This window comes from Mastigoproctus giganteus, chromosome 5, assembly GCF_048544385.1.
Source record: "Mastigoproctus giganteus isolate SK-2022 chromosome 5, ASM4854438v1, whole genome shotgun sequence".
NCBI lineage: Eukaryota > Metazoa > Arthropoda > Arachnida > Uropygi > Thelyphonidae > Mastigoproctus > Mastigoproctus giganteus.
In genome coordinates this window covers 25,674,203-25,689,201 of record NC_143579.1, presented here as the reverse complement: position 1 = coordinate 25,689,201, position 14,999 = coordinate 25,674,203, and the positions used below count along the sequence as shown (strand labels likewise).

The window sequence follows — 14,999 nt, the reverse complement described above, 5'->3', positions numbered from 1 at the left end:
AGAGACCACAATACTCGACTACCATTTTGGGCAAGAAGCGAGTTTTCTACTCTTAGCCTGTTTGAAAGAACTAGTTTGGACTGATTAATAACTGCTTTACAATTGTTGTGAGCTTTGATGTAGGCAGAAGATGAACCTGGAGATTTTCGATACAAGCCAATTATGATATGCAACATTCTTATCTTGAACGTTCTTAGCACATTTATTGGAAAACCGAAGTTTAGATAAAGGACAAGATTTTAAGGTGGATTGTGGAATAAAGGAATTGAACCCCACAAGAATAATTTCACTGACATGATCTGAGCAAATGCTGAAATCAGAAGATTTAAAACAGTACAGTCAGTCCTCGTATAACACGTGTTTACATTACACGAATTCAATCATACACAATTTATAAATAGGGGAACGATATCTTATATAACACGAACCGAATTCACTTATGCACGGTTTGCCTTTGTATTTACAAGAAATGGCAGTCGAACGCAGAATCACCCAAACCGAATGCAACACGATAGGAATGAAAAGAAGATTCTGAAAATGTATTTATGTTTTTTATATCAGTGAAGGGGAAACACATTTCACCATAATAAGGTAAAAACCCACACTATTCCAGCTATCGGTATTATCGCAAATGCAATTAGATCGAGTTTACTACCAGTTTATAACAGATTCCACTAGCAGAGACGCAACTGGAAATTGTTTTTATTGTTTTATGGCAGTAACCCCTTGAAATGTGCTTTAGTAAAAATGTGAGGTGTTAATAGTGTATCTCTGCCTTTACGGTGTTGTTTATTCAGTTGCTACACGAACGCAGCTTTGTTTATGCATATCAAGCGTGCCTCCTCAGTTTGTAATTGTGCTTTATTCCCTAAAAATGAGTAAAATACTTAAAATGTGTAAAAAGGAAGCGTCCTGGTGAAGACACTGCAGATTCAGAGAGAAAAAGAAAAGCAATATCAATAAACAGAGGCGGACTGGATCAAAAATTCTTACCCGGGAAAATTTATAGTGGCCTCATACTATGGTTTATGGCCAAAATCACACCGGCCTCCGGCCCACCGGGGTTTTCCCGGTAAGGCTTATGGCCAGTCCGCCTCTGTCGATAGAGAAAAAATATGAAATTGTGAAACGCTTTGAGCGAAATGAAAGACCATGTGATATTGCACGTGCTACAGACCTAAATGAGGCAACGCCGAGAATTACAAAGAATGCAGAGAAAATAAAAACAACTTTGATAGCAGGAAGTGTAAAATCCATTAGATTAAGACACAAAGAATTGGAAGAGATGGAACGGCCGTCATCTGTTTGGATAGAAAATCAAACAAAAAACAAGTTTGCTTACGATAAAAGCAAAAGCATTAGCAATATTTTATTACGTAATAGTCATAATAAAATACATAAGTATTTTTTTGCGATTATTTATTGTGTTTGGTAATGTTTTGGTTACAAATGTGTGTTCAATCTTGGGTGGTCGGCACCTAACCCTATTTTTCCCATAGGGCCTGCTGTTTATATTGCACGATTTTGCATTGCACAAGGGTTTCTAGGAACACAACTATCGTGCTATACGAGGACTGATTGTAATCTGACCAAGGATAGAAGAGAATAAATCTCGCAGATCATCCCATTTTGCATTGTAATACCAAACAACACGATGTTGAGAAAGGCTCCATTGGAGAAGAGACTATCACGAAATTGTGATCTGTGTGCCTAGAGGACCATCAGTCATACTGGATGATGGATGAGCTGTGGGGGGGGGGGGTTGCTGGAGTTCATTCTGGAGACTAAACATAGGTTCCATCACTTCAAGCCTCCAATAGGCAAAGTGGTGTTATTGCATCGGTTGATGAGAGTCATCTACCACTTAGTATGGCATTAAGGACAAGTTAATGTTATGGATAAAGACAGGAAATGGTTATTAATGGACACTGCTCTTCTTGGACTAATGTTATCAGTGGTGTCTCCCTGGGTCCAGTGCTGGACCAATTGTTGTTTTCTATTTTCATTAATGATATTGATGAAGATATATCAGGCTTAATGTCTAAGTAGATACTTAGACATTGGGCTTATGTCTTTGCAGATGGTAGAGAATGAAAAGGACCTTGGGTAATTGTGCAGTAAGATATGAAGTTTTCTGAGCAGTGCAGATGGTCTGCAATAGTAGCTCATGGTTTCTTGTCAATGATATACAGGAATTTTTCTAGCAGGGCTAAGGAGGTGATTATCCCCTTGTATAAGGCAGTGGTCAGGCCACACTTTGAGTACTGTACACAGATCTGGAGGCCTCGTTTTAGGAAGGATGTAGAGCTGGTGGAATGAGTACAGAGAAGAACAAGATTAGTGAATGTAACAAAGGGTTGCACTTAGGAAGAAAGGCTTAAGTTTTGCAAATTACAGTGTCTGGAGACTAGGCACCTACAAGGTGATTTGATTGAGGTGTATAAGGCCTTGAATGGTTTGAGCAAGCTCAGTGCTGATGGAATCCTTCCTCTTGCCCAGATTAATTGCCTGAGGGGACATAAACTCAAATTGAGGAAAGACAGTTGTAGAATAGATGTATGGAAATGTGCCTTTAGCCAGTGGTTGATTTTTGGAACAAACTTTCATCTGTTGTTGTAGAAGTGGACAGCTTAAATAAATTCACTGCAGAAATAGAGAAATGTTTGGAGTAAATAGATGGGTGAAATGGGAATTTTTTTTTTTTTTTGGCTGATGTATAAGCTTCCTTTTTTGCATCATATTATTATTATCATTAGCTATATGGTGCAAGGGAGTCTAAGGCTTTTGCTGCACCAGCCAAAAATTCTTGAGTTACTCAGAGAGAGGGAAAAGGGAATCACCAAGAAAGAGAAGAATGATGATATCCAGCTCGGGACCCTGGGTGTGCCAAGCCCATACTCACCAGATATGTCTCTACTAATGATATCAAGGTTGGCAGAGTAGTTAATGACAATAATCAAGATAAGCTACTGAAATGGTCTAGAAAAAGTGAAGCAGATGGGTTGAGAAATGGCAGTTGAAAATTAAATTGACAAATGCAAGGTAGTGCATATGAGTAGTTCTAATCCCAGATTAACATACTGTGGTACTATGCTCAGGATAGTGGAAAATATAAAAGACTTGGGGATAATTGTGCAGTCAGGTATTCAGTTCTTTGAAGTGACAGGCTGCCAGAATGGCTATTGAGATTTTGTCAATGGTATACAGGAACTTTGCTCTTGGGAATAAGGAGGTGGTTATCCCATTGCACAAGGCAATGGTTAGGCTACACCTTGAGTAATGCATATAGGTCTGAAAGCCTCATTTTAGAAAGGCTGTTTATCTGCTGGAATGGGTGCACAGAAATGCAATGAGATTGGTGAGTTGAACAAAATGGTGGTGTTAACAAGAATGGCTTCAGTTTTGCTAATTGCAATGTCTGGAGACTAGACACCTGTTAGGTGAAGTGATCTGACCCAGGTATTTAAGGCTTTGAATGTATTAAGGGAGCTCAGCATTGATGGCATTCTTCCTCTTGTTGAGATTACACACACACATGAGGAGACGTAAATTGATATTGAGGAAAATTGGTTGCAGGACAGATGTGTATAAGTTTGCTTTCAGCCAGCTGGTTGTTGATCGTTAGAACAAACTTCCGTCTTTTGTAAGTGAGTAGTGTGAATAAATTCAAAGAAGGACTAGACAAATTATTGGACTGCATGGACAGGTGATATGGGATTTTTTTTTTTTTTTTGCTGATGTTTTATCAACTTTCTTTCTTGCATCATTTGCCTCTACTAATACTAGTAGTTTATAAATTTAATGTACCATGTGTTGGTACTGTTTGGGCTGGGAGTTTTTTGGGGGGGACTACAACTCTGTGCAATTTTTATTTTTTTTTTAAACTATTTGCACAGAGTTGTAATCCCCCCCCCCACACACATACACAAACATCCCCAATTTTTTGACAGTTCTCTTTCTGCTGAAAATTATCTGTATCTGTTGCAGATACATTTTCTTTCAGTAAAGTGACTTACGTTATACCCTATTTATTAAATAACCTACAATCTTGTACTGTAACTTAAAATCAGTTACCTTTATTAACCGAAGGACATCGTGTGGGTTATTTAATTCTTAAATTATATGAAAAACATTGTACTCTATATGAAATCACAAAATGATTGGTTTATTTTCTCTAAAATACAAGAAACAAAAGTTTCCCACACCCTGTTCCTTTGTTGCACCGAATTAATTTGCTGTTTCTCAAGAGTTCAAAATGTAAAATTTTATGAAACAGAACACTCATTAACTCTCCACTGCTAACATGGCATGACAGATGCCACTTTTTTTTAAATTTTTCTGTTTTTGTTTTTTTTGTTTTTTTTTTTAATATGTAAATGAAATTAAATTCTCCCATGTATCTCTGTTTCAGTTTGGAAGATAAATAACCATGAAAATTTTAAAATATATGGTAAAAACATTATTTTTGGTTTCTCTTGTTTATTTCTGTTTTATATTTGATAAATAAGTCTGGCAAATAATAATAATTAATAGAAATTAATAAAATGTTGTTTTTAATTTAGCAAAAAAAGCTGTGAATTATTTTATTTTTTTATAATTAAAGCAAAAAAAAAAAGGTGCCTTGCAGATACCATGTAATCATACTTGTTCCATTTTGGGTACAAGCAATGGGCAGATACCATGTAATCATACTTGTTCCATTTTGGGTACAAGCAATGGAGGATTAATAAATTGTCTTGTTTTTAATATTCAAATATATACATGACATTGCCAACAAGTGTGATGAATTGGGGTGGTACTTTGCTCTATTCTGAGCCCAGTTAATTCTTTTTTAAGTTTGATAAGATTTTTTTTTGCCACTGTGTCCCAGCCAAAGTCAGCCACTGTCTTCTCATTTAAAAAAAAAAAAAAAAAACTTGAAAACAGACCCCCAACATGGGTTTAGCAAAGGCAGTCCATTTAGTTAAATGATCTGGATTTCTAAAATACAGAAAACATTTGTTTCTTGTATTTTAGATATCAATAAACCAATTAAGTTCACATAGACTTAATTAGTTTATGACTTGGTAATTTGGAATCTTCTCTTTTCGATCTTCTCTGGCTTAAAATCTCTCTACCTCATTGTGTCAAATCATCTGTTGTCTCTACTGTTCTCTCAACTCCACTAATCACTTGGAGCTCTTTGACTTCCTCTCTTTGAAACTTGACTTTCTCCAGTCCAACTTTTCTAACAGTGAGGTAATTTTCCTTGCTGATTTTAATTTTCCCAACGCCAGCTAGCTTCTGTTTTCTAGTCGCACTGACCCAGCTGGTCGGGATGCTGAGGCTTTTGCAATTACTAATGACCTCACACCGATTGTTCATTTACCTACAAGAATATCGGACAATCCTAACCATACAGCCAACACGCTTCATCTTTTGCTCACAAACAACCCTTCTAGGTACACGGTCGAAGTGAGTGGTCCTTTAGGCACATCAGATCACAACTTGGTGATTGTCTCTTCTCCAATGGAGCCTTTATCTCATGGCTATTCCCAACATTGTGTTGTTTGGCATTACAAGAATGCAAAATGGGATGACCTGCGAGATTTCTTTTCTTTTCCCTTGTCAGACTACCGTTTCAAAACTTCTGATGTCAATGTTTGCTCAGATTGTGTCAGTGAAATTATTCTTGTAGGAATGGAATCCTTTATCCCACACTCCACTTTAAAATCTTGTCCTTTATCTAAACCTTGATTTTCCAATAAATGTGCTAAGGCTGTTCAGGAGAAAAATGTTGCATATTGTAATTGGCTTGTTTCCAATTCTTCAGTTTCATTTTATACCTACACCAAAGCTCGCAACAATTGTAAAGCAGTTATTAATCAGTCCAAACTAGATTTTGAACAGGCTAAGAATAGAAAACTTGCTTCTTGCCCTAATGGTAGCTGAGCATTCTGGTCTCTTGCCAAAGCTATTGGCCACAACTTTTGCACATCTCTGCTCCACCTCTATCAAAACCAGATGGTTCTGTTCACACTTCAGCCAAGGATAAAGCTCACCTGCGAGCATCCCAATTTTCTTCCAACTCATGTATTAATTATCTTCTTAAAACACCTCCCACCATTCTCAGCATGCTCCATTCAGTGCCTCCTGTAGTCTTCCATCAAAAGGATGTCAGAAGGATTTTGACGAATCTTGATGCTAAGAAAACTCCAGTTTCTGATAGTATATTATCCACTTGTTCTCAAAATCTGTGCTCCTGAACTTACTCCTCTTCTTTGCTGCCTTTTTTCACTTTCTTATTTCAAAGGTGTTTTTCCTTCTGCTTGGAAATTTGCTCATATCGAGCCTTCCTAAAAAGGGTGACAAATCCCTCCCATCCAATTATCGTCCCATTGCAATTACTTCTACTCTTTCTAAAGTAATGGAGAAATTAATTAACCACAAACTCTTAAACTACCGAGAAACCTTCTGTCAAATCAACGATCGCCAGTACATATTCCGTCAGTGTCGATCCACTGGTGATATTCTCGCTTATGTTACCCATTTATGGATAAATTTAATGGAAAAGTTTGGTGAAACATAAGCAGTTGTTCTTGACATCTCAAAGGCTTATGATCGTGTTTGGTGTAAAGGTCTTCTAAATAAGCTTCCATCTTATGGTTTGCCAACTGTTTTTTGTAGTTGGTTATCCAGTTTTCTCTCTGATTGCTCACTGTGGGTGATGGTAGATGGCACTCTGTCATCTAACTTCTCTACTAATGCTTTTTCCCCCCCAGGGTTCAGTTCTTTCCCCACTCATTTCCTCTTGTATATTAATAACCTTCATCCATCGACTGAAATCCTATCCATAGTTTTGCCGATGATAACACATTGCATCCCACTTTCCATTGTGAGAAACCTTGCCCTGCTCAATCAGCTTCAACTTCTCGAATATCTGCAATCAATTCCTTAAATGCTGATCTCCAGGTAATTCTTCAGTGGGGCAAAGACAACTTAGTTGATTTCAGTCTTTCTAAAACTCAGTCTTGGCTTATTTATATCTTCTTATATCTTGCAAAAAGGATTCTTCTGCTCCTATGCTTATCTTTTGTGACACTCTGATTTCTAGACAGGTTGATATAACTCTTTTGGGGATTACCCTGACTTCTAATCTTTCTTGACACGAGCACATTACAAATATTGCTTCCTCTGCATTTAATAAACTTGGTTTTCTCTTTCACTCTCAACGTTACTTTTCTTCCAAACAGCTGTTCACTCTGTACAAGTTGCAAATGCCCTACCATGGAATATTGTTCCTACATCTGGGGCAGTGCCTCCAAAACCTTTCTCAGGCTTCTAGATTTCATTCAGAAGAGGGTTAATTAATGACTCATCTCTAACAGAGTCTCTCCACTCGCTGTCTAATAGATATACTGTTTCTGCTGCATTCCTTTTCTACAGAAATATCCATGGGCACTGTTCTTCTCAGTTGGATTCTATTATTCCTGCTCTTTCTTTGAAAAGAGTCTGAATGTGTGCCGCCACCAGCCAACATCTATTTACTGTCCAACTTCAAACTCACAGAACCAACTTTTCATCTTCCTCATTTATTCATTCAACTGCCGTTTTCTGGAACAACCTTCATATGTCTTTGCTGAAAATTACAGTCTACCGAAGTTCAAGTCCAATGTCAACAAATATCTTCTTTCGCCTACTCAACCTCCAACCCAAGCATGATACTAAGTACTATATGTTCTAATACCTCTCGTGTTTAGGGTTTTTGTAAAAAAAAAAGAAAAAGAAAAAAGAAATGGAGTATAGTTTTTTCCATATAATTTAGGAATGATACTTTATTTTCCAATAATTCAATTAGAGCACTGACTTTTAAATATTTGTTTAGTTTACCACTGATCAAAACAGTTTTGGAAGTCTTTCTTTATAAATGCTTTTAGGCAGTTCACCATCTTTTTTTTGATTGGATTTCTTGAATTAACTAAAATCATTTTCCTTTCATATTCTGTTTTAATAGCCAACAGTTGGATGATGCCAAATCACGCAAATAGGGCGATGGGAATGAATTGTGTGTCAAAAATTTCCAGATGGCAAATGATGTGTAACATAGTGCATTGTCATGATGATTGGAACCAAAGATTTCAGCATTTTTCAGATTGTCTATGGCATATTGTCTTTCTTCACCTTTTAAAACTTTTTGTCAATAGTCTGCATTAATAGTGACATCTCAGAATGAATTCTACTAACACCATTCCCTCATTAAAAAAGTGCAACAGCACATACAATTTTGACTACCACACCTGTTTTGGCCTTCATGATGACATTGTTTTCTATTAGGATTTTTAATCTTATTCTCTGGATCTGGAATGTGTGGATATGGATCATATCCATACATTGCCCACACCAATCTTGTTGCTCTTCTTTGTAATCGTTCTAGCAACTCTACATCCTTCCTAAAATGAGGCCTCCAGACCTGTACACAGTACTGTACTCTAGGTGTGGTCTGACCATTGCCTTTTATAATGTGATAATCACCTTCCTATCCCTATTAGTAAAATTCCTATATATCATTGACAAGACTCCATGACCTGCCTTGGCAGCTCATCTGCACTACTCAGTGAACTTATTATTTGACTGCACAATTACCGCCAGGTCTTTTTCACTTTACACTTCCCTGAGTGTAGTACCACACAGTTGGTACGTTTCTCTTCAATTATTGCTACCCATATGCAGTACTTTGCATTTGTCAATGTTAAACTTCAGTTGCCACATCTCAGCTCATTTTCACAGCTTATCTAGATCCAGTAGCATACTGTCATTACTGTCATTAACAATCCTACCAACCTTTGTATCTTCTGTAAACTTGGACATTAAACCTGATATACCTTCAATGATATCATTGATAAATATACAAAACAACCCTGGGGAACTCCACTAATAACATTTGTCCACGAAGAGCAGTATCCATTGATTACCACTCTCTGTTGTCTCCCACACAACAATCCCTTTATCCATTGTAGCAACTTACCCTTAATGCCATACCTCTCCAATTTCTACAGCAGTCTTCCATGTGCAACAGTATCAAAAGCTTTCCTGATATCCAAGTATATGATATCAAAATTATTTTTGGCATTCAGTTCCTTTGTGACCACATCACTGCATCCAATCAAATTGGTCAGACAAGACAAACCTTTTAACAAACCCATTCTGTGTCTTAACTATTACTGCAGTCTTGTCAAGATGATCTTGCAGTGCATCTTTAACCAGTGATTCCATTATTTTCCCCAGAACGTAAGTTAAACTAATAAGTCTATAGTTACTTGTGTCAAATTTTGAACTCACTTTGTGAATTGGTGATACATTTGCACCCCTCAGTCCATGAGGACCTCCCCTGAGTCCAAGGAAGCTCTCATAATTATGGCTAAGGGTTTGCTTACTTCCTTTGCTGCCACCTTTAATATAACTCGATAGATCCCATTCACCCCAGGTGCCTTCCTCATGTTTAACTTCAACAATTTCTCCTCCACTTTGCTCTGAGTTATTACAAAATCACTTAGCTCCCTGTTAGCATATGATAATCTTCTGGCACTCCCCTCATTGAATAACTCTGTATGTGTGAATGTAGATGTAAAATACTCATTCAGTTTATCAGCTGCCTGAGCACGACTATCGATAGTCAACCCATCCATGCTAAGTGGTCCAATCTGATTTATCCCTTTCCTTCTAGAGTTTACATAAGTAAAGAACTCTTTGCTGTTTTTCTTTGCATCCTTTTGCCAAAGATTTCTCTTAATCTGCCTTTGCCTGTCTAACCTCCTTTGTGACTTGATTACACACTATTTTATACCTGCCATAGGCTTCTGTATCACCTGATACTTTATATGCATCCCATGCAATCTTCTTTTCTGCCACGAGCCTCATCAATTCATCTGACATCCATTTATGCCTAAACCGTGAACAGTATTTCTTAGTTGGAATGAAAAGCCTAGTAGCCTCCAAAATTAAGTCCCCGAAGGCTTCCCATTTAGAATTCAACATTTGTAACATCATCAGTTGATCCCACTGTACAGAATTTAAAAACCATCTGAGACCTCTGTAATCACCATTAATAAGCAAAAGCCCTTCCCTTTAGCCTTGATGGTAGTTACATCTTTAAGTAATTCCCACATCAGTACATTGTGATCACTGTCACCCAGTGGTTCCTTTATCTAAATTCTTAATGCATGAATAATCACTACTGATAATCAGATCAAGAGTATTACTTCCTCTGGTTGCCTCTCGAACATGTTGCTGGAGAAAATAATCATCCAGTAAATCCACAAAAGTCTTGCTAGTGTGCGAGTGAACTACCCACAAGTTCCAGTTAATATCTGTAAAGTTAAAATCCCCCATTATAAGACATTCTGATTTACTGGTCCACTCTATTTCTTTGCACAATTGCTCATTATACTCATCAGATTCATTAGGCCTATAACACACACCTACTCTCATTTTTCCTTTCCCAGTGCTTACTTCATACCAAACACTGTATTGTCCATCAACATCAATTGGATGCACTTCCTCAGATTTTGTGTTTCTTAACTAACAGCATAACCCCTCCTCCCTTCCTGTCCTGTCTATTCTTCCTGTACACATTATACTCCCCAAATTCCAATTCTGCACTGCTTGTATCTGTGTGACACCACGTCTCTGATATCCCAACAATATCTGCCTTTGATGTCTTGATTAGCACTTCAAGCTCATCAAATTTATTAACTATTCTCCTAGTATTGGTGTACATGCAAGTATACATGCACCTGTTCCTACTCTTGGTTACCCTAACACAGCCCATGTATTTACTTGCTCCACTATGACTCCCAACAGTCCTGGAAATCTCCATTACCTTGCTTTCTAGATTGATGCTCATTCTAATAGAAGTAATGTAAGAATCACTTTTGCGTCTGCTTGTGGCCACTGTTAACCTTTTAGTCTGTGCATTCCCCCAAGCTGGCAGTTTTCCGACCCACCTAATACTGCCTCGATAGCATCAGCTTATGCATGTAGATTCCTTCATACAGAGTCATTTGCTGAACATATACAATTGCATATATATTTCCAGTTGCAGGAGCAAACTTATGTTTTGACTGATATGTAGACTTTTTGTTTAAAGCTGCAATGTGTTAAAAGGGATTGTAAGTGCTTGCCATTCTGTGCTAAATAAGTGTGGACCAGACGGCACATTTTCAGTGAAGCAAGTGACATGCTGAAGCATTTCTTGGAAAATGTCAGCATTTAACGCACTGGTTTGCATGCACGTGCATAGTTGCATACACACATATGTCTTGTGGGAAATCTCCTTCCCAACATTCCATGTTGTCTGATTGATCTATGAACCTCTCAAACATTTCCAGATATTATTGCTGGATTAACTATTTCCATAAAGAAATTGCCAATATCCTGGAATTTTTAGGCCTGCTGCATTGGTTCTTTAGCCACACAGCCAGTCTCACAATTTTCATATGGCAAACTTGATAACTAATATGTCTTTAAATATAACACTGTCTATATTCCTGTTTAACTTCTGCAAAGGAATTCAATTTGAAACATTACTCCACAATAAAAAATTCCTATTAAAGATTAACATATCTTCCATGGTTACTCAGAAAATGAACAGCATAACTCTACAAGGGACTTTGCATGTTTGCTATGTGTGCTACCATCTGTTGTTAAATTCTGATTTACACATAAACCAAATCATATGGTATTTCCACAATTATAAGTGAAGATATATGCAGTTGTATGGCTTTATTGACTTTAAAAACACTATAAATATCTGCATTACACCCCTATCCTATTTTCTTTTTTATTGGAAAGAAAATTTAGAATAAGTAAATTGTAATTTACATGATATTACAACATAATGTCATTTGATAAGAAAATATGTTTGCTTATTAATATTGTGACTCATGTATTGCAGTTATTTAATCCAATATTTTGATATTTAGTTCAGTTTATCCCCAAAATATGTAATTATTTTTGCTGTTTGATTTAGCCTTCTATATGGTATCCATTACTGAATCCAAAGTATCAGAAGTGCAAGCCAGAAATTCTTTTATCAATACGTTTGGAAAAGGATGAAATTCAATCAAGAGAAGTTGCTCATCAGAAAATGCTGCAGCAGACATCATTTGAACAAAATGGTTTGCCAAATCATCAAAAGAAGATAGATAATTACCCACGTGTAAATGTTTCCCCAAATCTATCTTTTAAACATAACAGCCTAATACCCAGGCTTAGTACAGAAGAAGGATTTTATCAGATTGGTCCTGAAGATGAAACTACAGAACGATATATCTTTTCAGTTACCTTGGCATTTGCTGAAAATCTTAGTCGGGTAGGTAAAGTTTGGATAATAACCTTCTTTGGTAAAATTTTAGTAGTGAAAATTAATGCAAAATTGCTTGAAAAAAAACAACTGTTCCTTGATGATGATTATCAAAAGTGTCAACTTATTCATTTAGGCACAAGTAATATTTAAAACTTCTAAAATTCTGTATTTTAAAGCATCTCTAAATTAAAGATGATCTATCTGCAAAAAAATTGGCTAATTGCTATGGAAATTGTACTATATTTTAGAATTATATGGTTCTAATTTGGACAGAAAATGCATTTTAGAAAGAAAAAGAAATATGCTTTAGAAATTTTTCTGTGTATACAGATGCCAGACAAAAAATTGTGCATGTAGGACATATAACAGATTGAGTGTGTTATCATCTATGCTTATAGCACTGCAAGTAGAATATAAAGTTAACCCATTTTCTCTATTTACAGATATACCAGCTGTGATCAAAGCAAGAATTTTTACTCCTAAAGGTTGGGTGCACAAAAGATGTTAGTGAGAGCATTTAGCAGGTCTAAAGGACATCCTGTTAAAGAAGTAGTCGAATATGTTGGTGTCTCATAAAAAAAAAATCATAATAAGAGTATTTAAGGAATGGTGTGAATCAAAATCCACCAGAAATCAGTTTCAGCATTGTGGTCAAAAATCTGTGCTAAGTGATTGTGATTGGTGAAGAATATTGCATCTAGTAAACAAAAATGCCTGAATTTTATGGGCTAAAAGACATAAAAACTGAAGTCCTAATGATCGGAAAACTATTGTGTGATCTGACAAATCCAAATTTTTCCTATGCTCTAATGATGCCAGGAACCAAGTGTACAGGAGACACAATGAGGCATTCATCCAGACTGTGTGCAAGGTGTCGTACAACCTGGTGGGTCCCTTACTTGAAATTCCAACTAGGATGAATCGGAATGATTTCAGTTTGTGCCTTTTGCTGAACATTCGAGGGACACTTGTGATTTTGATATTCCCAAAATACAGGAGACCCTCTGAACTGGACAGTTGTCTGGTTCACAGAGCTTCTGCTGTTTTTAACTGGCACAAGGAACATGAGGGAATGGTAGGGCATTTAAATTGATGAGCCAAGTCCTCAGATTTAAATCCTATAAAGCACAGGTTCTTAAACTTTTTTTTATCCACGACCCCTTTTCATAAGACAAAATTATTAGTGACCCCAGATTCTTTTTTTTTTTTTCACGACCCACAGTTTAACAACCACTGGTGTATAATAATTTCAATAGTTCTATAATAAATATTTAATTTAATCATGTTTGTCAATGTTTTCTGCGACCCCCAGAATCTTTTTCTTCACTCCTCCGGGGGTCGTGACCCACAGTTTAAGAACCCCTGCTATAAAGAACATGGGAGGGGCTGTCTTGAACGGAAAGCAAAAACAACAGTAACATCCATGAAACTGAATGAATTACAGCCTTAACTGTTTACAGAATGACCTAATATTGATATAAAATGGAGGGGTTACACATCATTAACTGAAAAATTTCACAGGTGGCTAATTTTTTTTCTAGTGTGTCCGTATTTTAATTATCTTAGTGCATAAAATGAAAACTAGTCATGTGATCTTCCCAGTCCTGTTTTGAGAAGAAAATGAAAGTTTTGTTTTGTTTTTTTTTCTTGCATTATTTTCCCATATTCATTTTCACTGTATTGTAGAAATTGTTCTGAATATTACTATCATTCATATATTCATGAACCATTGACAGTTAGAGAACATTGTACACATTATTAAATGGAGTAGCACTGAAAAGCTAAAATAAAGCATTTAAAGCTTATTTTACATTAAACAAAGCATTTTAATGATTTATATTTTTCGGCTTCATTTCTTACCTTTTCTTGATAATAATGCTAATGGTTATGTAGTTTGTGATATTTTTCCCTTATGATTTCTTATTTGCATTCATTCTGGCAGTGGTTATGCATGACCTGTCAGGTCCTTTGCAAAATAAAATTTTACATTTTTGGTTGGCTTAAGCTTAATGATTTTTTCTACCTTCTAAATGTAGACCTGGTTTTACTTGAGTTGTTTCTGAAGATGGTATTTTAACAGTTTCTGCAGAATAATTAGGTCAAAGTACCAGGCAGGTACCACGTGAACCTTTTTTGCAATGTTTGTGTATTGCTAATGCGTAAGACCTTTCACATCCTACTCTGATAGTTTGATTTCACATTAAATGATTGCCATTTTAGTTAAAGATAACTCACTGTTACACTCACCAATTCTAGATATGGCATGTTTCAACCTTGGGAGAAACATTTTATGACTTTTGATGAGTAATTAGTCGAATTTTAGGTATGCTGAACTCACAGGTTCTGCTCCAGTATTTCAATGGTGCATCAACTGGCCGCTGTTTGTGCTCTCTTCTAAATATTACATTGTCTCTTACTTAAGAAGAATATTTTAAGGGTTTTTATGAATAATTAACTAGAAAAACATAACTGGAAAACACATGGGAACTCTTAAAAGGTTATTATTATTAGCCATATGGTGCAAGGAAGCCTGAGGCTTATGCTGCACCAGCCAAAAAAAAAAAAAAAAAAAATTCTGAATTACCCTGAAAGAGAGCGAGAGAGAAAACAAAGAGTCAGAAGTGGAAAGGAATCACCAAGAAAGAGATGAATGATG

At 36.3% G+C, this 14,999-nt stretch overlaps 1 protein-coding gene across 1 annotated transcript in view; it reads left to right on the top strand.

Annotated features, from left to right (window-relative positions):
* LOC150085249 (centrosomal protein of 120 kDa-like) overlaps positions 1-14,999 on the top strand; it is a 213,987-nt gene that overhangs the window by 44,387 nt on the left and 154,601 nt on the right. The window contains exon 2 of the mRNA XM_090374498.1: positions 12,008-12,349. Coding sequence (XP_090230624.1) covers positions 12,008-12,349 — 342 coding nt within the window. The remainder of the gene's footprint in view (positions 1-12,007; positions 12,350-14,999) is intronic.